Source organism: Rhinoderma darwinii, chromosome 6, assembly GCF_050947455.1.
Source record: "Rhinoderma darwinii isolate aRhiDar2 chromosome 6, aRhiDar2.hap1, whole genome shotgun sequence".
Lineage (NCBI taxonomy): Eukaryota > Metazoa > Chordata > Amphibia > Anura > Rhinodermatidae > Rhinoderma > Rhinoderma darwinii.
In genome coordinates this window covers 9,432,303-9,458,083 of record NC_134692.1, presented here as the reverse complement: position 1 = coordinate 9,458,083, position 25,781 = coordinate 9,432,303, and the positions used below count along the sequence as shown (strand labels likewise).

General features: G+C 42.8%; 1 protein-coding gene across 1 annotated transcript in view; it reads left to right on the top strand.

Annotated features, from left to right (window-relative positions):
* The window catches only part of IGFBP2 (insulin like growth factor binding protein 2), a 37,453-nt gene extending 14,324 nt beyond the window's left edge, over positions 1 to 23,129 (top strand). Inside the window, exons 2-4 of the mRNA XM_075829089.1 lie at positions 16,219 to 16,427; positions 17,873 to 18,013; positions 18,692 to 23,129. Coding sequence (XP_075685204.1) covers positions 16,219 to 16,427; positions 17,873 to 18,013; positions 18,692 to 18,847 — 506 coding nt within the window. The 3' untranslated portion in view covers positions 18,848 to 23,129. The remainder of the gene's footprint in view (positions 1 to 16,218; positions 16,428 to 17,872; positions 18,014 to 18,691) is intronic.
* The last annotated feature ends 2,652 nt before the right edge of the window (positions 23,130 to 25,781 follow it).

Genomic DNA, 25,781 nt, shown 5'->3' with positions numbered 1-25,781 from the left:
CGGATCCGGGACGGTTGGGAGCGATGGATACAGAAGTGTTAGGTCTCTACAGGTTTTCAGCTTCTGGATGCAAGCAAGAATAATTTCACTCACTGACAACAAGCAGAGATCTTGAGAAATGGTGAGGAAGTGAAACACAAATTATATCAGAAAGTGATTGGACTTCTCATTATACAATATATATTTTTTTTAAATAAAACTCTAGGAAGTAGAGCCTGTTGTGCTGCTTATGACCACCAGGTGGTGATGTAGAGTGACCTGCAAGTACTCCTGAACCTTGTGCAGTCTTCTGCGCTGTATGGACTTTCCAATTTTTGACTTTTATTTTTTGTATGGGATAATTATAGGATTTTTGGTGATACCGTAGTATTTTTTAGGATAACTGCAAGAAGGCCACACCAGACAGAATATAGACTGCTGTAAATGGCGCTTGTGTTATGTGGACAGGTTCACAGGGTAAGGCTATGTTCACACACAAAATAAAAATCATCTGAAAATACGGAGCTGATTTCAAGGGAAAACCGCTCCTGATTTTCAGAAGTTTTTTTAAGCCACTCGCGATTTTCGCTGCGTTTTTTACCGATGTTTTTGGAGCTGTTTTTCTATAAAGTCTATGAAAGACTGCTCCAAAAACGGCTGAAGAAGTGACATGCGTTTTTTTTATGCGGCCATTTTGAAAAATGGGCGCATAAAAAAACGCCCCATCGGAACAGAACACTGTTTTCCCATTGAAATCAATGGGAAGATGTTTGGAGGCGTTCTGCTTCCGATTTTTTGGGCTATTTACGGCCAGAAAAACGTCCGAAAACACTCCGTGTGAACATACCCTGACAGTGATGAGTTTGTATTCCCTACAGCCCATTATTATTATTGCATGTCCAAGAATGGTGATAATAAAGGGGTTGTCTGTCTTTTTTTGCCTGTTCGGGCATATGAATGTGTTTGTAATAGAAGAGGGTCAAATGGTCACGCCCATTATCTATTAACCAGAGCGGAGAGCAGCGGCAAAGAGCAGCGACAAAGAGCATCACATGTTCTGGAGGACTCGGCACATTCATTCATTACACAGTCCTATTGATTTCAAGTAGAGCTGTGTAATACTTTATTTCTCCTGTGGTGGCGCTGCAGGGAGGTTGAACGCTTTCTGCCATAAATTGCATCTGATCGCCGGGGTTCTTGTAGTAGGACACTTTCTTCCGAGATATTGTTAAACGGTGTTAACCTGAATTTGTTCCTGGATTATTATTGTGTAACAAAACGGCGCCAATTTTTGACATGGCCGCCATTGTGTCTTGTGGTTGTGTATCAGTGTAGCTGGTCTCGAGGCTTCTCAGCAGGGTGAGAACTCCCACTAGGAGATGCTCCGATGAGGCTCCAGGGCTTATGTTTGGCAACCTGTAATTATCACAGCCGCTGAGCTTATAATTGTGGAGCCGCTGATGATAAGTGACGGTTAAGGCAACGCGCTGGTTTCACGTCGTCATTTTGCACTTTGAACTCCTTTGACCTCTGTGACCTTCTGTCGGACGCAGAAATATGTGACCATTGCCCCGCGCAGGATTGTTATATTTCACAGCGTGACATTTGTGTGAATAAGAAAGAAAACTAGAAGAAAATAGTTGTCACCCAGCTTTACTGGAGCCCTGAATGGCAAATCTGCCCGGTTATGTAGCCTTATAGGAATGGGTGTACTCGGACATTTATTTCATATCCAAAGGATAATGGGACTCGCACCTTTCATTAGAGTGGGGCCCACTGACCCCGGTCTTACATTGTGCCGCGACTCCGGCTAATAACTTACGAGGCGGCCGGGTTTTCTGGAAACCGACAAGTGTGTTTTGCTGCGCTGTATCCGGAACTCCTATTTAGCGTTGCACGATGCACCGGAATATCGATACTATGTTGAGGCCGTGCACCCTGAAACACTTCATTACCGTTAATTCATGTATTTTGATACTAAGCTGTGCGGCCGCAGTGTCAGGGTATGTGCACACGACCTATTTTCAGACGTAATGGAGGCGATTTACACCTGAAAAGACGGCTCCAATACATCGGCAAACATCTGCCCATTGATTGCAATGGGTCTTACGATGTTCTGTGCAGACGAGGTGTAATTTTACGCGTCGCTGTCAAAAAACGGCGCGTAAAATTATGGCCGCGTCAAAGAAGTGCAGGACACTATATCTATACACTGATAATAATAAATAGTATATGTACACTACCGTTCAAAAGTTTGGGGTCACCCAGACAATTTTGTGTTTTCCATGAAAACTCACACTTATATTTATCAAATGAGTTGCAAAATGACTAGAAAATATAGTCAAGACATTGACAAGGTTAGAAATAATAATTTTCTCCTTCAGACTTTGCTTTGGTCTTGGAATGCTCCATTTGCACCAATTCCAGCATTGCAGACCTTTGGCATTCTAGCTGTTAATTTGCTGAGGTAATCGGGAGACATTTCCCCCCATGCTTCCAGAAGCCCCTCCCACAAGTTGGATTGGCTTGATGGGCACTTCTTGCGTACCATACGGTCAAGCTGCTCCCACAACAGCTCTATGGGGTTGAGATCTGGTGACTGCGCTGGCCACTCCATTACAGATAGAATACCAGCTGCCGGCTTCTTCCCTAAATAGTTCTTGCATCATTTGGAGGTGCTTTGGGTCATTGTCCTGTTGTAGGATGAAATTGGCTCCAATCAAGCGCTGTCCACAGGGTATGGCATGGCGTTGCGGAGTGATAGCCTTCCTTATTCAAAATCCCTTTTACCTTGTACAAATCTCCCACTTTACCAGCACCAAAGCAACCCCAGACCATCACATGACCTCCACCATGCTTGACAGATGGCGTCAGGCACTCTTCCAGCATCTTTTCAGTTGTTCTGCGTCTCACAAATGTTCTTCTGTGTGATCCAAACACCTCAAACTTCGATTCGTCTGTCCATAACACATTTTTCCAATCTTCCTCTGTCCAATGTCTGAGCTTTTGCCCATATTAATCTTTTCCTTTTATTATCCAGTCTCAGATATGGCTTTTTCTTTGACACTCTGCCCTGAAGGCCGGCATCCCGGAGTCGCCTCTTCACTGTAGACGTTGACACTGGCGTTTTGCGGGTACTATTTAATGAAGCTGCCAGTTGAGGACCTGTGAGGCGTCTATTTCTCAAACTAGAGCCTCTAATGTACTTGTCTTGTTGCTCAGTTGTGCAGCGGGGCCTCCCACTTCTCTTTCTACTCTGGTTAGAGCCTGTGTGTGCTGTCCTCTGAAGGGAGTAGTACACACCGTTGTAGGAAATCTTAAGTTTCTTGGCAATTTCTCGCATGGAATAGCCTTCATTTCTAAGAACAAGAATAGACTGTCGAGTTTCACATGAAAGCTCTCTTTTTCTAGCCATTTAGAGAGTTTAATCGAACCCACAAATGTAATGCTCCAGATTCTCAACTAGCTCAAAGGAAGGTCAGTTTTATAGCTCCTCTAAACAGCAAAACTGTTTACAGCGGTGCTAACATAATTGCACAAGGGTTTTCAAGTGTTTTCTAATCATCCATTAGCCTTCTAACACAGTTATCAAACACAATGTACTATTAGAACACTGGAGTGATGGTTGCTGGAAATGGGCCTCTATACACCTATGTAGATATTGCATTAAAAACCAGACGTTTGCAGCTAGAATAGTCATTTAGCACATTAACAATGTATAGAGTGTATTTCTGATTAATTTAATGTTATCTTCATTGACAAAAACTGTGCTTTTCTTTCAAAAATAAGGAAATTTCTAAGTGACCCTAAACTTTTGAACGGTAGTGTGTGTATATACATAAAAAAATGTGTTTATATACTAGGGAGCGCTGAATGTGCCACCTTCTGACTGATGCCATTAGGAGCCGACCGGCAGTCCCGCTCTGGCGGCTCAGTACGAGTCTGTACAGGTTATCAGATTCTGCATGTAAATAATTCATGTTCCTATTCACTGACAGAAAGCGATTATATGGGTATGTGCACACGATAACTGCAATTACGTCTGAAATTACGGAGCTGTTTTCAGGAGAAAACCGCTCCTGAATTTCAGACGTAATTGCATGTACTGGCGTTTTGCGGTGGCGTCTTTTACGGACGTAATTTGGAGCCGTTCTTCATTGGAGTCAATGAAAAACGGCTCCAATTACGTCCCAGGAAGTGTCCTGCACTTCTTTTGACGAGGCTGTAATTTTACGCGCTTTTGACAGCGACGCGTAAAATGACAGGTCGTCGGCACAGAACATCGTAAAGCCCATTGCAAGTAATGGGCAGATGTTTGCCAACGTATTGGAGCCGTTTTTTCAGACGTAATTCGAGGCGTAAAACGCCTCCATTACGTCTGAAAATAGGTCGTGTGAACCCAGCCTTAAGCTTTAAACCATAAGGCTGGACGATCCCTTTAAGTCACGTGGATAGAAGTGAACATTCCCTTTAAGAGGTGTATCGGGGGGTGCGGACGTTGACTAGAAGTACCAGTCCTGCGTTTCTTGCACTTTATTGGTCTTTAGGGAGATGCGATTATTTACGGACAATTACGGCTCAACCACAAAAAATTCTGCAAAAGGTTTCTGCTCTGCCCCTTGTGTCGCTGCAGTCCCAGGAAAACCACAGAGAACATAGTGATGTCAGCGAGCGCTGGCTCAGCTCTGCATATCTCATTATTGTCACACTCACAACTCCCATCATCCTGCATTAGTTATCAATGTTGCGTCTCTATTATCCGCTCTGTCTGATGTTTGCCCAAAATGACCGGCTTCTGACGCACCTGATTTCTTTGGGTCTATTGCGGTGATCTCCAACTCGTGGCTCTGCGGCTGTAGTGGCTCCGTAATTTCAGACGTAATTGCTCGTACTTGCGTTTTGCGGGACGTCTTTTACGGATGTAATTTGGAGCTGTTCTCTTGAGTCAATGAAAAACGGCTCCAATTACGTCCCAAGAAGTGTCCTGCACTTCTTTGACGAGGCTGTTATTTTACGCGCCGTCTTTTGACAGCGACGCGTAAAATGACAGGTCGTCGGCACAGTACATCGGCAAACCCATTGAAATGAATGGGCAGATGTTTGCCGATGTATTGGAGCCGTCTTTTCAGGCGTAATTCGAGGCGTAAAACGCCTCCATTACGTCTGAAAATAGGTTGTGTGAACCCAGCCTAAGAGTAAAGTTGTTTGGTTACATGTTTGACAGATGGGTGGAGCTAAACTGTTGTCTGTTTCCAAGGGCAACCAGCAGAATTTTGAAAACCGCTCTGGATGTGAATAGAGAAAAGGAGAAGAGAACTCAAAAGGTCTACAGGTTATGTGTCCTTTGTAGTATTGGACTGTCAGGTGGGGGTGTTTTTTGTTTTCTTTAGATTCACTGTACGGGAATCCCTCGTTGATAGCTGGGCCGCACTTCACAAGGTGCGAATGTTTACCTCAGTGTCCTGCCAACTCAAAGGACAACACGACCCGAGAGATGCTGCCAGTCTGGGCTTCCTGCCAATGTACAGGAAAGTGCTGTGGGCTCTTTAATATGGGCCTCTGTATTACTATATGGGCCTCTGTATTACTATATGGGCCTATGTATTAGGGTATGTTCACACGAGGTCAGTACGTCCGTACGTAATCATATTTTCAGTACGGGACAGTTGTCCGGTAGCGAGGCAGGGACTCCTAGCGTCGTACATAAGTATGATGCTAGGAGCCCGGCTCCCTGCACTGTGTTCGGTCCGGGACTTGCGGCCGAAATACGTCTGTCAATTACGGACGTAATGACCTCGTGTGAACATATCCTAACTATATGAGCCTATGTATTACTATATGGGCCTCTGTGTTACTATATGGGCCTATGTGTTACTATATGGGCCTCTGTGTTACTATATGGGCCTCTGTGTTACTATATGGGCCTCTGTGTTACTATATGGGCCTCTGTGTTACTATATGGGCCTCTGTGTTACTATATGGGCCTCTGTGTTACTATATGGGCCTCTGTGTTACTATATGAGCCTATGTATTACTATATGGGCCTCTGTGTTACTATATGGGCCTTTGTATTACTATATGGGCCTCTGTGTTACTATATGGGCCTCTGTGTTACTATATGAGCCTATGTATTACTATATGGGCCTCTGTGTTACTATATGAGCCTTTGTATTACTATATGGGCCTCTGTGTTACTATATGGGCCTCTGTGTTACTATATGGACCTCTGTATTACTATATGGGCCTCTGCGTTACTATATGGGCCTCTGCGTTACTATATGGGTCTCTGTGTTACTATATGGGCCTCTGCGTTACTATATGGGCCTCTGCGTTACTATATGGGCCTCTGCGTTACTATATGGGCCTCTGTATTACTATATGGGTCTCTGGTTACTATATGGGTCTCTGATTACTATATGAGTCTCTGGTTACTATATGGGTCTCTGGTTACTATATGGGTCTCTGGTTACTATAGCCCCATAAGGCACAGGTGCAATTGGGGTGCTAGATGACTATATAGTAGAGAGAAGAGAGCTTCTACAAAGAGAAATGTACATTGCGCTGGAGGGGAGACACCAGATCCTAAATAAGGGGACCCCAACCTGCGACTCTTCAGTTATTACAGAACTACAACACTTTACTGATTCATTTCTTAATATATTTTTTAGAGCTATTGGAGCTCTGTTTTTCTGATACAGAGCTCCTTATTCCCTGCCTAGCCATAGAATGATATGATAAGAGGTTTGCTGCCTGCCATCACCACTAGGGGGAGCTCAGGAGCTTATTGTATACAATTTATTATTTAGTTCAATGTGTAAATCTGTAGGGAGTGAGCTCCCCCTAGTGACTGCTGCAGGCTGTAAGAATTGTATTATTTACCATTATATCTATCTATCTATCTATCTATCTATCTATCTATCTATCTATCTATCTATCTATCTATCTATATCTATCTCTCTATCTCTCTCTATATCTATCTATCTCATATCTATATCAAATAATCCATTACATTTTCCTCTATGAGCTGTTCCTCATTAAAAGTTTATCAGAAATTCAGTAAAGACTGACACTCCAGGAAATAGGGACTGTGGAGGTGTAAGCCAAACAGGGTCTGTGCAAAAGTGGGTGACAAACCAATACTGTAAGGTGCGGCCATTCGTGATTGTCAGACCTCGATATCTCACAGGGGCTTCTATTTCCAGGTCATTTATTCTTCTATTTTTGGGGAAACGCTCGTTTAGCTGCTCTCCCATCACAGATGGAAACAGGGGGGAGATTTGGGGCTTTTCCATTTGGGCTTTGACATTGATGCAGTTTCGGTTCACTTGCTTTGTATATGAGAGTGGGAAACACCCCTGTAATAGTCGTTGCCCTGACAGTTTGTTGTGTGCCCGGAGGGCGCACTAATCCGGGTGATGCTTCTGTGAGACACACACAAAATATTTTGATTTACTTGCCAAAGGGATTCCAGTCCTCGAGACGACCAACGTGTCCTAACAGCGAAAGCCGGGAAAACGGTTACACCTCAAATTAGTGTGCGGCTCACAGGTCTCTCCGCATTGACAGATGCTTCTTGAAGGAACTTGTACAGCAGGATCCTAGAACATGGGGTTAATATCATCTGGAATTATAGAGGTCTCTGATCTTCAAACATTTCTTCATTCAGTTTTAAAAAGCGACTACTTCATCAATATGTTACTGCATGAGTTCCTTGTTAAATAATTTAGTACCAATTTTATACTCCAGTCACATCCAGAGCTGCATTCAAACTTCTTCTAGTTGCCCTTTGAAACAGAGCACATCTTAGCTCCACTCCTCTGTCAGACATGTGACCTAACAGTCTTAGGGTATGTGCACACACACTAATTACGTCCGTAATTGACGGACGTATTTCGGCCGCAAGTCCCGGACCGAACACAGTGCAGGGAGCCGGGCTCCTAGCATCATACTTATGTACGATGCTAGGAGTCCCTGCCTCGCTGCAAGACAACTGTCCTGTACTGAAAACATGATTACAGTACGGGACAGTTGTCCTGCAGCGAGGCAGGGACTCCTAGCATCGTACATAAGTATGATGCTAGGAGCCCGGCTCCCTGCACTGTGTTCGGTCCGGGACTTGCGGCCGAAATACGTCCGTCAATTACGGACGTAATTAGTGTGTGTGCACATACCCTAACTGTTCACCTGAGCCGGATTATGCTTTACTCTCTTAATGCTAGTAACCAATAGAACCTAGCTTTAGACCTAAGTGGAGAAGAAAACATAATGAAACGGTCACTGAACAGAGGTGGTTTAAAGTGAACATTCCCTTTAAATTGCGTGATACATATTAATTCCTAATAGTGCAATCTAACCTCCACTGATGACCCCTATAGGAGACTAATGATGATCGGACCTGTAAAATGTAGGACGGAAATGCAAAAATAGTGAGTTTTTTTTATTTTATTTAGCTCTTGTGATGCCTTATTTCTTACTTCCATCTTCTAAATAATTTCTCCTCTGCATGATCCTGACACCTGTGCAGGCAAAGCGCGTAAGTCGTCCAAGTCTGACAACTATTAGTTGGCGTGGGAAAATAGTTGTCATGGCATTAATAACCACAAGCTGCTGCAATGTAGAAACCATACTGTAACAGTAAATGGAGGCATCACATAGACTAAACAATGAGCCTTAAAGGAGCAGATTGTTTGCAAATTTTCATTTGTGACTGTACCTTTACATTGATACATTGTGGTTTACTAAACTGTGGCAAAACATCAGGAGTGTTGTCAAGATCCTGCCTGCCATTCATGGGGGAATTTGTTGTTTAAGTTTTGGAGGAGCTTTGTGACTGAAATCTGTGGGGGAAGGGAAGTGACAACCATTCTGAGCGCATATCAGGCTTAGAAATAAAGTGGTTGTCACTTCACTAGAGATTGTAGCCATTACCTCATCCACTAAAGGAAAATAACTAGTCTCTGCTCAGACTTCAGGTCCTCTCAGCGTCTGTTTTAGGTAAAGTTTCACTTTAAGAAGATAATAGAAGCCAAAAACTGACAGAAATCACATAAGGACAGTGGGATTTGTTACCAGGCTCGTCCCATCCAGATCCTTTACAGAAGTCATGAAATTCTTCCTATTGTTATTGTTTAACCAGAACGCCTCACTCTGCGCCAACTCACGTAGAGTCCGAAATGTGCGCTGACACTGCCCGCTGCCTGTTATCACACTGATCGCGGACTGTCGTTCCCACCTCTGTGACTGGTATTTCAGCTTGAATCTTACTTGCAGAACGGACCCTATTCCTAAACGGAGCCGGATAGACAGACACACACACACACACACACACACAGACACACACACAGACACACACACACACACACACACACACACACACACACACACACACACACACACACACACACACACACACCTAATAAACAGACTGATGTCTAAACTATTTTATGTGGTCAGATTAGAAAATAAATGCAATGGGTTAAAGCCTACGTCCACACTATTTTTCAGTGTATAGAAGGAATTTACATACAAAGTTGTGTCACTGTGTACAAACATGACATTACAGCCTGTATTATACTCCAGAGCTGCACTCACTTTTCTGCTGGTGGAGTCACTGTGTACATACATTACATTACTTATCCTGTACTGATTCTGAGTTACATCCTGTATTATACTCCAGAGCTGCACTCACTATTCTGCTGGTGGAGTCACTGTGTACATACATTACTTATCCTGTACTGATCCTGAGTTACATCCTGTATTATACTCCAGAGCTGCACTCACTATTCTGCTGGTGGAGTCACTGTGTACATACATTACTTATCCTGTACTGATCCTGAGTTACATCCTGTATTATACTCCAGAGCTGCACTCACTATTCTGCTGGTGGAGTCACTGTGTACATACATAACATTACTTATCCTGTACTGATCCTGAGTTACATCCTGTATTACACTCCAGAGCTGCACTCACTATTCTGCTGGTGGAGTCACTGTGTACATACATTACGTTACTTATCCTGTACTGATCCTGAGTTACATCCTGTATTATACTCCAGAGCTGCACTCACTATTCTGCTGGTGGGGTCACTGTGTAAATGCATAGCATTACTTACCCTGTACAGATCCTGAGTTACATCTTGTATTATACTCCAGAGCTGCACTCACTATTCTGCTGGTGGAGTCACTGTGTACATACATAACATTACTTATCCTGTATTATACTCCAGAGCTGCACTCATTATTCTGTTGGTGGTATGTCACAAACATAGTGGAAGGAGCAGAGTCCCCAGCAGCACAAAGTATTTCAGGAGAGGGGTGTGCTCATCTTGTGGAGGGCAGTTACTTGTGCCCTTCTTAAATTTGTCCGTGAGGTCAGGGCTACAGACTTGTAGTTATTTCTGTTTTAGGAAATTGTGGATTTGCAAGTCATTAAACAATTATGGAGTAAGATGAGACCTCTTCTGATACGAGGCACAGGCCATAAACCGCTAGAAATATCTATTTCATGTGCCGTAACCTCAAGTTCCAGTGGGTTCACATACTTTTAAAGGACGCAATTGTTAACTAGAACATGCCATGTCTGCTGTCTTCTCCAGGACTGAGGTTCCTGGTTCTCGGTGGGACCTTGGTTGGCGGTTGGAGTGTCAGCGCTGCGCAGGAATGTTCTCATTGTGCTGATGGCGATGGAGCGCTGCCATGTTCTGTAATCGCTGTGCAAACATTAGATAATCCGCGGATTGTATGGGACTGTGAGCGCTGAGTAGATGTTCTTTCAGATACTCACGAGATGTTGTATAGACTGGGAGCAGGTCCCTGCAGGCTTCTCTCCTATAGAAACGCACCCTAAAGAATGCCGATATCTGGTATATCATTTACTGGTACATCCTCTTACTATATAGTGCTGGCCCGAATAATGGACAATGGGCAGCGTCATGATGTGAGGAGGGGAAGAGAGACATAATAAAGGAGTGAGGTCCACAGCAGCACAGAGTACTTCAGGAGAGGAGTGGACTGGTTTTGTGTTAGGTCACAGACTGAGAATTACATAGTGAAAGCAGCAGGGTCCCCAAGCAGCACAGAGTATTTAAGGAGAGGAGTGTCCTGAACTTGTGGGAGGTCACAGACTGAGAATTACATAAAGTAAGGAGCAGGGTCCTCAGCAGCACAAAGTGTTTCAGGAGATGTCTTAATCTTGTGGGGGGCAGTGGCATGTTCAGTCATGTGATGAGGGTTCAGGCTCTGGTCACATGTCTGTTGGATGTAGCACTATTTTCCTGCTATAACGACGGACCCCATTATAAGCCAGTCCGTCAGGCGCGGGTGGTGTCTGCTGTACGGTGGAGCCGGCGCTGCGTCCTGGTTTCCATTAGGTAGGACATCTCAGGATCTCTTTACACCTCCTCAGTTTTTCACGTCCTTTTCTTGCTTATTTTTTATATTTTTGAATGAATAGTTTGAATCTTTTTGTATTTATAAACCGCTAAACGCTGCTACTCTCTGTATACATATATACTGCCCAGTAGGAACGGGTCTTCCCCATGTATTTATATGTAAAGCTGTTTTGCTTTATCTGAGCTGTGTCTCTCCACTTATATGTTGGGGGGGGGGGGGGGGGGGGGAGAGGGCCTTGTTATGGGGGCTTAAGGTGGAGCAGAGAAATAAGCGGAAACATTAAAATAAATCTAGAATTGCTTTTTATCTGGAGACAACTAATTAATTGTGGTCACTAATAAGGCCGGATTCACACGAGCGTGTGCGTTTTGCGCACGCAAAAGGTCCATGTGTCATCAGCGTATGATGCGCGGTTGAGTGATTTTCGCGCAGCCGCCATCATTATGACACTCTGCTTGTATGTTTGTAGCACGTGGTGCTTTTCTGTTTTCATTCATTGTTTTTACTGCTGTTGCGCGAATCACACGCGGCACCCGGAAGTGCTTCCGTGTGCCGAGCGCGATTTGCACGCACCCATTGACTTCAATGGGTGAGTGCAGCGCGAAACACGGGCAAATATAGGACATGTCGTGCGTGTCACTCAGCGGACACACGCTGCGTGAAATTCGCTGACAGTCTAAACGACCCCATTCAGTAACATAGTTCCATGCGACGCGCGTAGTACGGACGTATTATACTTTCGTGTGAATAAGGCCTAAGGGAATGTTCACACGCAGAGTCAAAAACGTCTCAAAATACGGAGCTGTTTTCAAGGGAAACAGCTCCTGATTTTCAGAAGTTTTTTGAGCAGCTCGCGTTTTTCGCTGCGTTTTTACGGCCGTTTTTGGAGCTGTTTTCAATAGAGTCTATGAGAAAACGGCTCCAAAAACGTCCCAAGAAGTGTCCGGCACTTCTTTTTACGAGCCGTCATTTTACGCGCCGTATTTTGACAGCGACGCGTAAAATGACAACTCGTCTTCACAGAACATCGTAAGATTGCAAGCAATGGGCAGATGTTTGCTGACGTATTGGAGCCGTCTTTTCAGACGTAATTTGAGGCGTCAAACGCCTCCATTACGTCTGAAAATAGGTCGTGTGAACCCAGCCTAACGGGTCCCTTTTCACTGGGACCGCTGCATTGAGGAGTAAGAAATTGTATGGAACGAAGGACCAGGACTCACTCAGAGATGAGGAAACCGCTGAGCACGTTCACGTGTTCTAACTACTGATGGAAAAACCTTTTTATGGTATTAATGAGCCAATCAGACCCACGGCAGGACAACGTTATGGACTTACAGTCCTAGAGACAAATAATATTATATTAGATAACTTTATTAATCCCAAAAGGAAATTGTATGTATCACAACAGCTCTGAAGAAAAAACACAATATCATAATAATCATAAACAAAAGAATACAATGAAACAATAACAATAAACACACAACATAAACACAACCACATCACATACAATAAACATTTCCAGATCCACCAACTGCAGCATGCTGACAGTTTCCAGATAGTAACATGATTTATTTTTTTTACCACAGCAAAAAAGTCATGAATGAATATACATAAAATGACTATATAATCAATGTTTAATATAAGTGGAGTCTCACTTTAAGTCACAAATGCTTCCTCACCTGCACCCGTGGCCCCGAAGGTCAACAATTCTGGACCAAATAAGAACATAAAGTATATTATAGAGTCACTTATAATGCTATAAACATACAGAACCCCTTTAACATATAATAGATTTCTTTTTTTTGGAGTATTTCAGCATCGGTTAGCAGAATCGGGGTCAGGAGGTTATAATGACCGCCACATCTTGGAGAGAAGCTGAGACATTGTGAAAGAGTTTATTTAACCTAATGTGACTGGGACAACAGTAACCACCAGATACATGATCCTGATACATGATCCCTGCAGTGAGCCGTCTGCTCGGAGGACAGATACGACCCATCTCCTCCTCTATTGCTACATGTGTCTCACATCAATAAAATATGGAACTTAGCCATACATTGTACTTTATAACAATTCTTACAGTCTCTATTGCCCTTCTCTGATGTATGAGGCAAGGGTAGTGGATCAGTTACATTCATGGCTCTGATTACTGTATCACAGGCTCAGGCTACTGCTCTCTTTCTCCCCCATGCTTTACACTGCAGCTCTGCTTGTTCAGATGAGCTGTCATGTATAAGCACAAACTCAGCAGTACATGGAGATGATTGCCTTCACTAACAGTATCAATATAAACTATAAGAAACTAAACCACCGTTGAAAAAAGATTATCAGGAAACTGCTGCATATAGACTAAGAGGAGGAGCCTATTTAAGAGGAGGAGCCTCAGTGAAAAGGGAGGAGCCTAAGTAAAGAGATCCTACTTATTTTTGGTAATACACTTTTATAACATGTCAATCAGACAAAAATAAACATGGGTGGTGGTCTGGTAGCTGGGATACGCCGACTACGTTGAATGGGTCCTGGAGCTGATTTTAATGGGGAGTTCTGGGAGTTTTGCTAACCTACAACTGTTCTTAATGGGAGTCATTGTACTGGCCACGTGTGATCTTTGTGGACTTAAGGAGGCTCTGTCATCACATTATAAGTGCCCTGTCTCCTGCATAAGGAGATCGGCGCTATAATGTAGATGACAGCAGTGCTTTGTATTTAATAAAATGATTTGTTTTCACCACTTTATTAGCGATTTTAGATTTATGCTAATGAGTTGCTTAATGCCCAAGTGGGCGTGTTTTTACTTTAGACCAAGTGGGCGTTGTACAGAGGCGTGTAAGACGCTGACCAATCAGTGACCAATCAGCGTCATGCACTCCTCTCCATTCATTTCGGCAGCGCATAGGGATCCTTTTAGCTCACTATGCGCTGTCTTATACTTACACATTAAGGGTATGTGCACACACACTAATTACGTCCGTAATTGACGGACGTATTTCGGCCGCAAGTCCCGGACCGAACACAGTGCAGGGAGCCGGGCTCCTAGCATCATACTTATGTACGATGCTAGGAGTCCCTGCCTCGCTGCAGGACAACTGTCCCGTAGTATAATCATGTTTTCATTACGGGACAGTAGTTCCACGGAGAGGCAGGGACTCCTAGCGTCGTACATAAGTATGATGCTAGGAGCCCGGCTCCCTGCACTGTGTTCGGTCCGGGACTTGCGGCCGAAATACGTCCGTCAATTACGGACGTAATTAGTGTGTGTGCACATACCCTTACGATACTGAAGTTTTTAGACAGTGAATAGACATTCCACGGGATGTCTATTCACAATCTCTGCACTTCATTACTGTTTCTATGGTAGTTACAGCAGAGCAAAGCGTAATCTCGCTGTAACCTGTCATTTACAGCGTAATCTCGCGAGATTATGCTTCCTCTGCTGTAACTACCACAGACAGAGTAACGAAGTGCAGAGATTGTGAATAGACATCCCGTGGAATATCTATTCACTGTCTAAACACTTCAGTATCGTTAATGCGTTAGTATAAGGCTGTGTTCACACGCACTATTTCCGGATGTAATTCGGGCGTTTTAACCTCGAATTACGTTCGAAAATACGGCTCCAAAGCGCCGGCAAACATCTGCCATTTCATTTGAATGGGTCTTACGATGTTCTGTGCCGACGGTAATTTTTTTTACGTGCCGCTGTCAAAAGACAGCTCGTAAAAAAGACGCCCGCGTCAAAGAAGTGACTCACTTCTTGGGACGTAATTGGAGCCGTTTCCCAATGACTCCATAGAAAAACAGCTCCAATTACGTCCGTAATGGACGCAGCGAAAAGCGCCTGATCATGCCATTACGGCTGAAATGCTGGAGCGGTTTTCTCATGAAAACAGCTCCGTAATTTCAGCCGTAATGGACGTGCACGTGTGAACCCAGCCTTAGACAGCACATAGCGATCTAAAAGGATCCCTATGCGCTGCCGAAATGAATGAAGAGGAGTGCATGACACTGATGGGTCACTGATTGGTCAGCGTCTTACACGCCTCTGTACAACGCCCACTTGGTCTAAAGTAAAAACACGCCCACTTGGGCATTAAGCAACTCATTAGCATAAATCTAAAATTGCTAATAAAGTGGTGAAAACTAATCGTTTTATTAAATAAAAAGCATTACTGTCGCCTACATTATAGCGCCATCTCCGTAAGTAGGAGACAGGGCACTTATAATGTGGTGACAGATTAGAAATAAATGTGGGGCTTCATTTAAAGATAACCTGTCCCTGCGGCCCCTGAGATCAACAATTGGTGACCAAATGGGAACATAAAGTTTATTATAAAGTCACTTCTAATCTTAGGAATATACAGAATTCCTGTAACATATAATGGATTGAGATTTAGTGTATAAATTAATCACCATGGACTGTATTTGGGGGAGATTTCCTCGCAAATTGCGCCAAAATAACGGAGGTGGCATGTGCTACATTTAGTAAATAATTTAGACACTTTTTACTTATCTCAACAATATTGAAAAGTGTCTAGAAAAACAGGCGTGGCTAAAAGCACTAAAGTTGTGCGCCATTTTTTTTGCCAGAAAATGTATCTGTTTGGCAGCCATGAGTTGAGACAAAAGAAGACAAATGTATCCAACGTGCCTAGAGATTCCCCAAATTGATCATATGACTATTTTGATAAATGTGTCAAAATTTCATTGGCTACTAGATACATTCATTCTATGACATTATAAATAAATATCGCCGTTATCTCTTCAGCCGCATTGCCGCCTTCCGTCACGTATGGTAGGGACTGTGGCGGTGACAATGTATGACCCTCATGGAGATGTCGTCTTTTCCCAGATGTTCCGGAGGAGCGCTCAGACGGCATGCTTGTGGACAACAACCTGGATGCAGGACCCATGGTGGCCGATATTTTCCCAAGAAGACCGGTGAGACCTCCAGTAAAGGAAGATGCTGTAAACCGCGGAAGAGCCAGCGAACATCACCGGTCGAAAGTCAACAAACATCCTCATGAAGAGAAGAAGAACGCAAGACCGGCAGCTCAGAGGGTGAGTCACAGATGTAAAGACACGGCAGATTACACCATCACGGGGCAAGAATAACAGATCCTATAGGGCCCAGCGTCTTACTCCGTGATCACTAGGGATGATGAAAGCCGAGAGTGGAAGGGGCAGCAGAAAACTGGAGTCATTGTGGAGTGGATTCTCCTCTGGGTGACAACCGATGCTAAAAGAACAGAATGTGGTCACAATGGTTGTCACTTCCCTTCCCCCACACAGACGAACTGACAGGGATATTATCAATGTCTGTGAGGTTTTGTGCTGTTCTCTGTGTCACCATAAATGGCCTCAAGTAAGGGGAAACTCCATCAAATTAAATCCTTAAAGGGACCCTGTCTCATTAAAAATGAAATCTGAGCTGCGGGCAGCATGCTATAGAGCAGGAGGAGCTGAGTAGATTGATATATAATTTTATGGGAAAAGGATTCAGTTCAACTTGTAATTTACTGATCTAAACTTCTGCACATTCTGATCTTAGGAGTCCAGTGGGCGGTCCTACTTCCCTGAATGAGTGTACATACAGAGGTAGCTGAAAATGGGGCTATTTACATGTGGTAACAGGCGGCAGATTAGGCAGGAGACATAATTTATTTTTTTTAAATGTCAGGTTTAAAAAAAAAAAAAAAAAAAAAAGGGTTGAGAGTAGTGGATATGCACAATATGGGGATGTGACTAGTATATAGGACTGCAGGGAGACTTGTACGATCTTTCAGCAGACCGCTATTCCTCTCGATACCCCCGTACTCAGGCACATGCTCGGCTCGGCTGATCGTGCATGAGTTTTCAATAGGGAGAATAGAGAAAAACGCGGCTAGACTTCTCTGACAACGGCTTATCTACTAACGAACAAAAGAATCCACCTCTCTCTCCCTTGACATCTCTCTTAGAGGAAGAGTCAGGACGCCGCTATACACATTAGATGGTCGGCCGGTCTCGCCGAAATCGGAAAGTTCAGCCAACTTATACATCTATGTGTATGGCCAGCGTCAGTCCTGCTCCCCCAGCTGAAGGCTTTGTTTCAATGTTATCACTATATGACCAGGTGGTGATCTCTGAAAGGCTGATAGCAGTGATTGACACCGGTGATTGATAACGGTGATTGACACCAGTGATTGACACCGGTGATTGACACCTGTGATTGATACCTGTGATTGATACCTGTGATTGACACCAGTGATTGAGTCCAGTGATTGAGTCCAGTGATTGAGTCCAGTGATTGACACCAGTGATTGATTGACACCAGTGATTGATTGACACCAGTGATTGATTGACACCAGTGATTGACACCAGTGATTGATTGACACCAGTGATTGATTGACACCAGTGATTGATTGACACCAGTGATTGATTCCAGTGATTGACACCAGTGATTGATTGACACCAGTGATTGATACAATGTTGTGCAGATCTCACAATCTCCTTCCCATTTTCAGAGTCTCTGTCAGCAACAGTTGGATCAGGTCTTGGAGAGGATTTCCTCCATGAATCTTCCTGACGAGAGAGGGCCGCTGGAACATCTCTACGCTCTCCACATCCCGAACTGTGACAAGAATGGTTTGTTCAATCTTAAACAGGTGAGCGCACGCTGGAATCACATGACTCCTCTTTAAGGGGTTTTTCAGTTTTATGTAAATATACTTTGTGTTTCACTTCTTCACCATTTTCAAGATCTCTGCTAGCTGTCAGTAAATGGGAACATTCTTGTTTACATTCAGAGACTGAGCTTAGGGTTTGTTACAATGTATCCAGTCTAGACCATCCTCTGTTTATTAAATACATTCACAGCACAAATCTCTCTCCTGTCCTCCTGAGTGCAGGTAAAATATATCAGCCAGAAATCCGCAAGATTGACTTGACTAGATTCAACTGTATCCACCTTCCATTATTATGTCTGTATGTCCATTCAGCCTGTGCATACAAACCTTAATGCTCCTATCTCAGCAAGCAGAGATCTTAGAAATGAAATTGAAACACAAAGTATACGCAAAAGTTTCTGAACTTTTCCTTTTACAATGGTTAAATAGGACAACTTCTTTCCATGTGCCCTATTTGGGTATAGTAGAATATTTCCATATAAGCAGAAACCCCCTCTAAGTCTTAGTAACAGGAGCACCTGATTTTAGTTACAATGTTGCTCGTGGGCGTGACCGATGTTCTTGTTTTGCATATTTGATCATGTAGCGGCCCTGTGTGTATGTGATCTACTTGGAGGCCCTCCCCTGAGTTACTTCTTCTCCCATCTCCTCTTACAGTGTAAGATGTCCCTGAATGGTCAACGTGGAGAATGCTGGTGTGTCAACCCCAATACTGGAAAGATGATTGCTGGAGCCCCCATGATTCGAGGCGACCCAGAGTGCCACCTGTATTACCCAAACACCGAGGAGGAACGCAAGCAGCGCGCCCAGTAATAACAAGTCCAGGCAATCACCCGCACGCTGCCTGCTACTCTCACAATGTCTGTATTTGTACATATAGGGTCACTCTGACAGTTTTGAAAGTGGGCCGGTTGATGTCAAAGCTTTTTGCCAAATCTTGTCTCTGAAGCCGCGTCATTTGTACCAGCAGGTCGCTATGACCTAACAAGGTGCCAAAACCTTTCTCAAAACCATCCCAGTTCCAAAACGTAACCAACATGACACTAGATGACCGGAGACAAACAGCAAATGTTTACACCCAAACCAGAACCTTACACTGCACCGCCGGTAGACCGCCACATTTCCTAGAGTACATTTCCCAGAACCGTTCAATAATAATCAGTATCTCCAGGACCGGGGGTGTTAGAATATATATATATATATATATATATATATATAGTGGGAGGATTGGCATCCATGACCCAAGGGTGGGACCTGTCAATCATAGATATGAAACCATGTATCCTCCTTGTTTGTTTGTATTCTCTTTTATTGCAAATGTTGGACCGTGGTTTCTAATGATTTTCGGAGCAAATGACCGATTCTTCATGTTACTTAATTCACTAATTCCCCGTCAGTGTGTGATCTGGCTCAGGGGGTCTTACATTTGTTTCCTCACCTGCCGAACCCCAAGACTCAACCAGGGTAATAAATTACAACCCCAAAGCTGTAATTTTCAGCAGAATCATCTGCAAGCTGGGGGAGGGGCTGCAGAGTATTGTGTTCAACCATCAGCTTGCTGGAGCAGGGCACTGTTCCTCACTGGGTATAGGGGCGCACTTCACAGTTTGGGGGTCAGCTGATGTAGTCGCTGTCACATTGGGGTATCAGCGGGTGCCAAAACTCATTGCAACATTGAGGATTATCTCACTATAGAGAGGCAGATTTCATCAACATTGTAATTTCTGAGGTGTGGCCGCTTTTAATGATTTGTTATGGCAACAAGATGGATACCGCCGCGTCTTGTCCTCGCAAATATCGTCATGTGCAGAAAGTGAACACTTTGCATTATGACTGATCTGACATGTAAACAATACGGAAAGGATCCTTGACTATTGGATTGTGATGTAAAATGTATCAGTCACCAAGTGATAAAGAAAACGATGGATTAACCATAAACTGATACAAAGTATCTAACGTGGGAAAATCTCAACGTCTGGCATTCAATTTCTATAAGTCCCCATTGTCTCCCGGCGTCCTTCTCTATCAAGGTATTACATTTAATTTTCAGCCATTTCTTGGTCATATCTTTGTCTTTTAGGGAGATAGAAATGAGGGTCCCCCTTTTGGTGTATGGTTACCCCGTCATACTCTTACATTCAGAGATACTGCTTGTTCGCCCTCTTCCTTCCCTTAAAGGGCAGCGTGGCCATTGTCTGTTTCCCCTTCTGTTTTTACTACCATTGTGGGGTCTGTGGAGAGGGGGAGTCTAGTCTAGATTTCCTTTACCCATGAGGTAGGGGGAATAGGCTAACCAGACCCCACACCTCCCCCTTCGCTGGGCTTTGGCGGTCTATATGGTGTGTACACCCTCGGAAACATTATTCAGGGAGTAACTGGGTGAAGCTTGTCCTTCAGGCAGGTCCGTATATAAGATGTAACAACAGAAGTCCACGAAGTGACCTCATAATATATAATACGTAACACAATATGTTATATGCTTTATGTTAACACACATTTAATACATATTCATATGTTATAAGATACAAACATATATACCTCTAAGTCTCCAAATATAATGTACTAAATCGTGTTCATGACAGGTCAATACCTTAAAATGTATCTCCACCTTGAGGCACCGAGTCATTTTAGGTCTAACATTCTGTGCTGATTCCTTTCTTAATATATCTTTATAGAAGTTGGAGCTCCGTTTTGCTGATACAGAGCTCCAAATCCCCTGCATAGTCCTTAGAGTTAAATGATGACATTCATGCTGTCGGCAGTCACCACCAGAGGGAGCTCAGGAGCTTACTGCACACTGTTTTATTAAAGAGTTCAATGTATAAACAGTATGCAGTGAGCTCCCCCTAGTGGTGACTTCAGACAGACAGAATATTATCTTGTAACTCTACGGGGGGAAATTATTAAAACTGGGATTCCATACTTATAGGAAACAAGCTAAAGCAAGAGGTGAAAAATTTATTAGGAGACACACACCTCTTCATAAATTTGTTGGATCTTCTGCTGTCCACGCGCCACTGAGTAAAATATCTGCAAGCCAGAAGCTGGTGTAGATTTCCTCTATAACTTACACCAGTTTCAGGCATAAATTATGGTAAATGTGTTGAGCGGCGCTGGCCCCGCCCTCCAACTAAACTCCACCCACTTGTTGGAAATTTTTGCGACATTTCAGCCATAAAACTGGCGTAGAACAGTTGATAAATTCCCCCCTAAGTCTATTCAGAGATTTGGAGATTCTGTATCAGAAAAACAGAGCCCCAAAAGATATATTAAAAAATGAATCAGCACAGAAATGTTGATTTATTTAGATTTAAAGAGAAAAAAAAATGTTCAATGGTGGATATTTCCATGAAGCTACACGCAGTCTGACAGTATACAGCTATGTCTGTTAAAAGATAAAGAAAAACCTTTCATTTGTATGTCAGGATCTCTGCTTTATTCCTCTCTTCTAATAAAACTTTAAAGCGAATCTCCACCTTTTAACACTATTTTATTTTAGGTCCACAATTCAGTGCAGATGAAAGATAATTCTCACATTAAAGTGGTCGAATTTTTTTTTTATTTTTTTTTATACAGAAAGTCATATCCCCTTTCCCTTCATAAAGCCATAGAGATATATGATACCACTCTGTCTGCCTGTAACCACCACTAGGGGGAGCTTATGAGCTTTCTGCAGACAGATTTATTATTGAGTTCAATGTATAATCAGTATGCAGTAAGCTCCTGAGCTCCACCTAGTGGCGGCTGCAGACATTCAGAATTGTATCATTTACCTATGTCTTTGTAGGGGATTTGGAGCTCTGTATAAGAAAAAAGGAGTTCCGACCACCATAAAGATGGATTATCTGAAGACATCCATGCAATGTTTTCCTATAACTTCACAGACAGGACTTCCCGTCTTCCACTTTGATTGTCTTTTGCGTATTTAGATCCTAATAAATCCTGAAACTTTGTGCATTTTGTAGTATGGTGTTGAATAAATAAATGCTGCTTCTTAATGATTGTTCCAAAGATCTTCTTCTTACCTGTTGAAATGTAGTCTGTGTATGCCTGTCCTGTGTGTGCCTGTCCTGTGTGCATCTTTTTAATAAAATGTATTTGTACAGTCCCTTAGGGGGAGATTATGTGATATGGACCCAGCCCATTCTAATTAATTCCAGACAATCACCGTATGTGAAGGGACTCTTGTCTGTGCAGATCTTTTCTTGTTTCTGCTCCAGTTATTTTTTGTCTTATGTTATGTATTATGCTTGATGTGTATTCTTGTATCCATATTAAACCTTAAAGTGCAATTCCATCCACATATAAAAATTCTCCTACCAGTCCGCACCTACATTCTTGTCCAAAGGGGGCAGTATATTAGCAGGCAGTGCCGGTGGAATAAAGATAATCAGCTTTATTTGACTGGTCAATGGCTGAATGGTCTCGGAAAGTGACAACCACTTTTGTGAGGCAGAAATGGGCTCAAAACAGTTGTCACCTCACTTCACCTTCTCAAATAAATCAGCAGGGGGCAACACTGAGCACAGGGTAAAATAGAGAATATAAAAATCACTCATAAAAGGGTATGTTTGCTATAGACAACCCTATCTAAAATTCCTATCAGGACATGTTGAGCTAATAGATGTGGGTCCTGAAATCAGCACCCCTTTTTTCTAGGATCCAGAGCACCAGATGTCCACAGGCGACCCATGAAAACAGTCGACGCTCATTGATTTCTATGTTTTCCATTGAATGTTTAGTTTACCCTGCAGCCCCCTGTCTCCCCATGATGAGCTCTAGGGTGCCAGCAAAATTATAAGGGGTAGTTGAAAAAAACCAACCCCAATTATGATTGGAATTGCCCTTTAATGTAATGAGAGTTGCCTTCTAGACATTGACCACTAGGTGGCACCTCTTATTTTTCCATGTATCCCTTATACAAGATGAAATGATTTTTATTTCCAATGCTCCCTGTGAACGTCTGGAGAGTTCTCTGTATTGATCTGTATTGTAAGAATTTGATAAAATATTTGCATGTTAATAAAGTCTAATTATTTGATTATTGGTACTCCCTGCACTTATAAGGACATGGAATAAACGTTTTCACACATCGGTTGTGGCTATTTTGTTGTCTGGATAAATAATAAATGCAATTGAAGCTGCTGACGTCATAAGAGCATGTAATAGTGTTATATTGTCACAGTTCCTAGAAGGATATTTCAACTGAAAGTTCCTTCTTTAACATTTTGTTGGTTTTAGGTCAAAAATTCTGCACTGATCAATTTCATAATATATCTTTATAGGGGTCGGAGCTCTTTTTTTTCTAAAACAGAGCTTCAAATCCCCTGCATAGACATAGAGGTAAATGATAAAATTCTATCTGCCAGCAGCCAACACTAGGGGGAGCTCACTGCATACTGTGTTACTAGTAGGCTTTGTTCCCACACACAGGATACGCTGCAGATTTTCTGCATAAGGAAAAACTGCAGCAGAATCTCTAGAAAAACACTTTTTTTTTTGCCACTACTCTAAATGCTGCGGAATTTCCGCACAGAATTTTGTTGCGGAAAATTCCGCAGCGTTTATGCTACGTGGGAATTCAGCCTTAGGCGGGGTTCCCACGTAGCGTAAATTTTAATAAATTGACCTGCGGCGTGGAACTTAATTTCGCAGCATGTCAATTTATATTGCGTTTTTCTTGATTTTCCGTTGCAGAAAGCCAAGTGTTGCGACTTTTGCGTGCGTATTCACAGCGATTACGACACAAAATATCGCAACTACGGAAAATCTCCCCCCTCCTTCCTGCAGTCCGGCCTCCTGGGATGACGTTACATACCATGTAACCGCTGTAGCCAATCACAGGCTGCAGTGGTCACATGGGCTGCAGTGTCAGGCAGGCCGGATCGGACTGCAATGGAGGGATGCGTCGCCATAACAACGACCTACGTAAGTATGAGCGTTTTTTTACCGCATTGAAAATTCTGCCCGAAAAAACGCACCACAATGTGGTGCGGTTTTCGGACGGAATGTACTGCGGGTTCCAGGTTGGATACGCTGCGTGGTTTTTATCCGGGAACGCGGCCTTGAGGTCAATGTATGAATTGTATGCAGAATTCTGGACCCGGTTGGATTACGGAACACAATTGCACATGTAATACTTAGAAAGTTCTCTTATTGGAATCGCTACTTATGGAACTGCGGACAGATATTTGCTGGAAGACAAAGAGGAAATATTAAACGCAAATCAAACATTGCAGGTTTTGTGACATTTTTTTCGTGTGTTTTTTTTAAATCGCATCCTGGGGTTGGTTTGGCATTTTTTTCATACTATTAGTGAAGATTTTCTCCCATAAACCTCTATTTTATTTTATGTCTGATCCAAAAATCACGTGTTTTTTATAACGTCTTTGTGGCGTTTTGATCACGATCTTTGAATCACATGATCAATGTGAAAAACGGCACATAAAAAAACGTATGTAAAAAAGCAGGTACTGTAAACACCACTTTAAAAAAAAATGGTGGAAAAACCCCCCCAAAAACAGTGAATATACCTTAAAAAAACGTGAACAAATCTCATCCACGCGCTGTGTAAAAAATCAGCAGAAAACTTGTGCAGAAAGTGACCTGTGGCGCGGATTTGCATTCTGCAGCATGTCAGATTAGTTTGCATAAATGCTGCAGAATTTCCGTCCCGCGTGCAGGACGTCTAAAAGTGGTTTATGGACATAAAGCTCTGCAAATTTCTAATAAAATCTGTATTTAAATTAGTCACCTTCAATATATCTGCTTGCTGTCAGTGAATTAGCACATTCTTGTTTTCCTCCAGAGGTGGAAAACATTTACAGCCTTAATACTTCTCACAGCTGAGGGTCTGTTGCAGTCCAGTCTAAACAGTCAGGTTCAGTTTTAATGGATAATGGGGCAGTGGGCAACAAGCAAAGCAGAACTTTTATCCTGAAGGTTTATAGCTGAATACTACCATGCTCCGTCTAAATTATGGACTGAGAATCATTTAGGCTATGCAATGCCTATACAGTGTCCACATAATACCACCAGCTACAGTCCACATAATACCACCATATACAGTCCACATAATACCACCATATACAGTCCGCATAATACCACCATATATAGTCCGCATAATACCACCATATATAGTCTGCATAATACCACCATATACAGTCCACATAATACCACCATATACAGTCCACATAATACCACATATACAGTCCACATAATACCACCATATATAGTCCGCATAATACCACCATATACAGTCCACATAATATCACCATATACAGTCCACATAATATCACCATATACAGTCCACATAATACCACATATACAGTCCACATAATGCCACCAGCTACAGTCCACATAATACCCCCATATACAGTCCACATAATACCACCATATACAGTCCGCATAATACCACCATATATAGTCCACATAATACCACCATATACAGTCCACATAATACCACATATACAGTCCACATAATACCACCATATACAGTCCGCATAATACCACCATATATAGTCCGCATAATACCACCATATACAGTCCACATAATACCACCATATACAGTCCGCATAATACCACCATATATAGTCCGCATAATATCACCATATACAGTCCACATAATACCACCATATACAGTCCACATAATACCACCATATACAGTCCGCATAATACCACCATATATAGTCCGCATAATATCACCATATACAGTCCGCATAATACCACCATATATAGTCCGCATAAT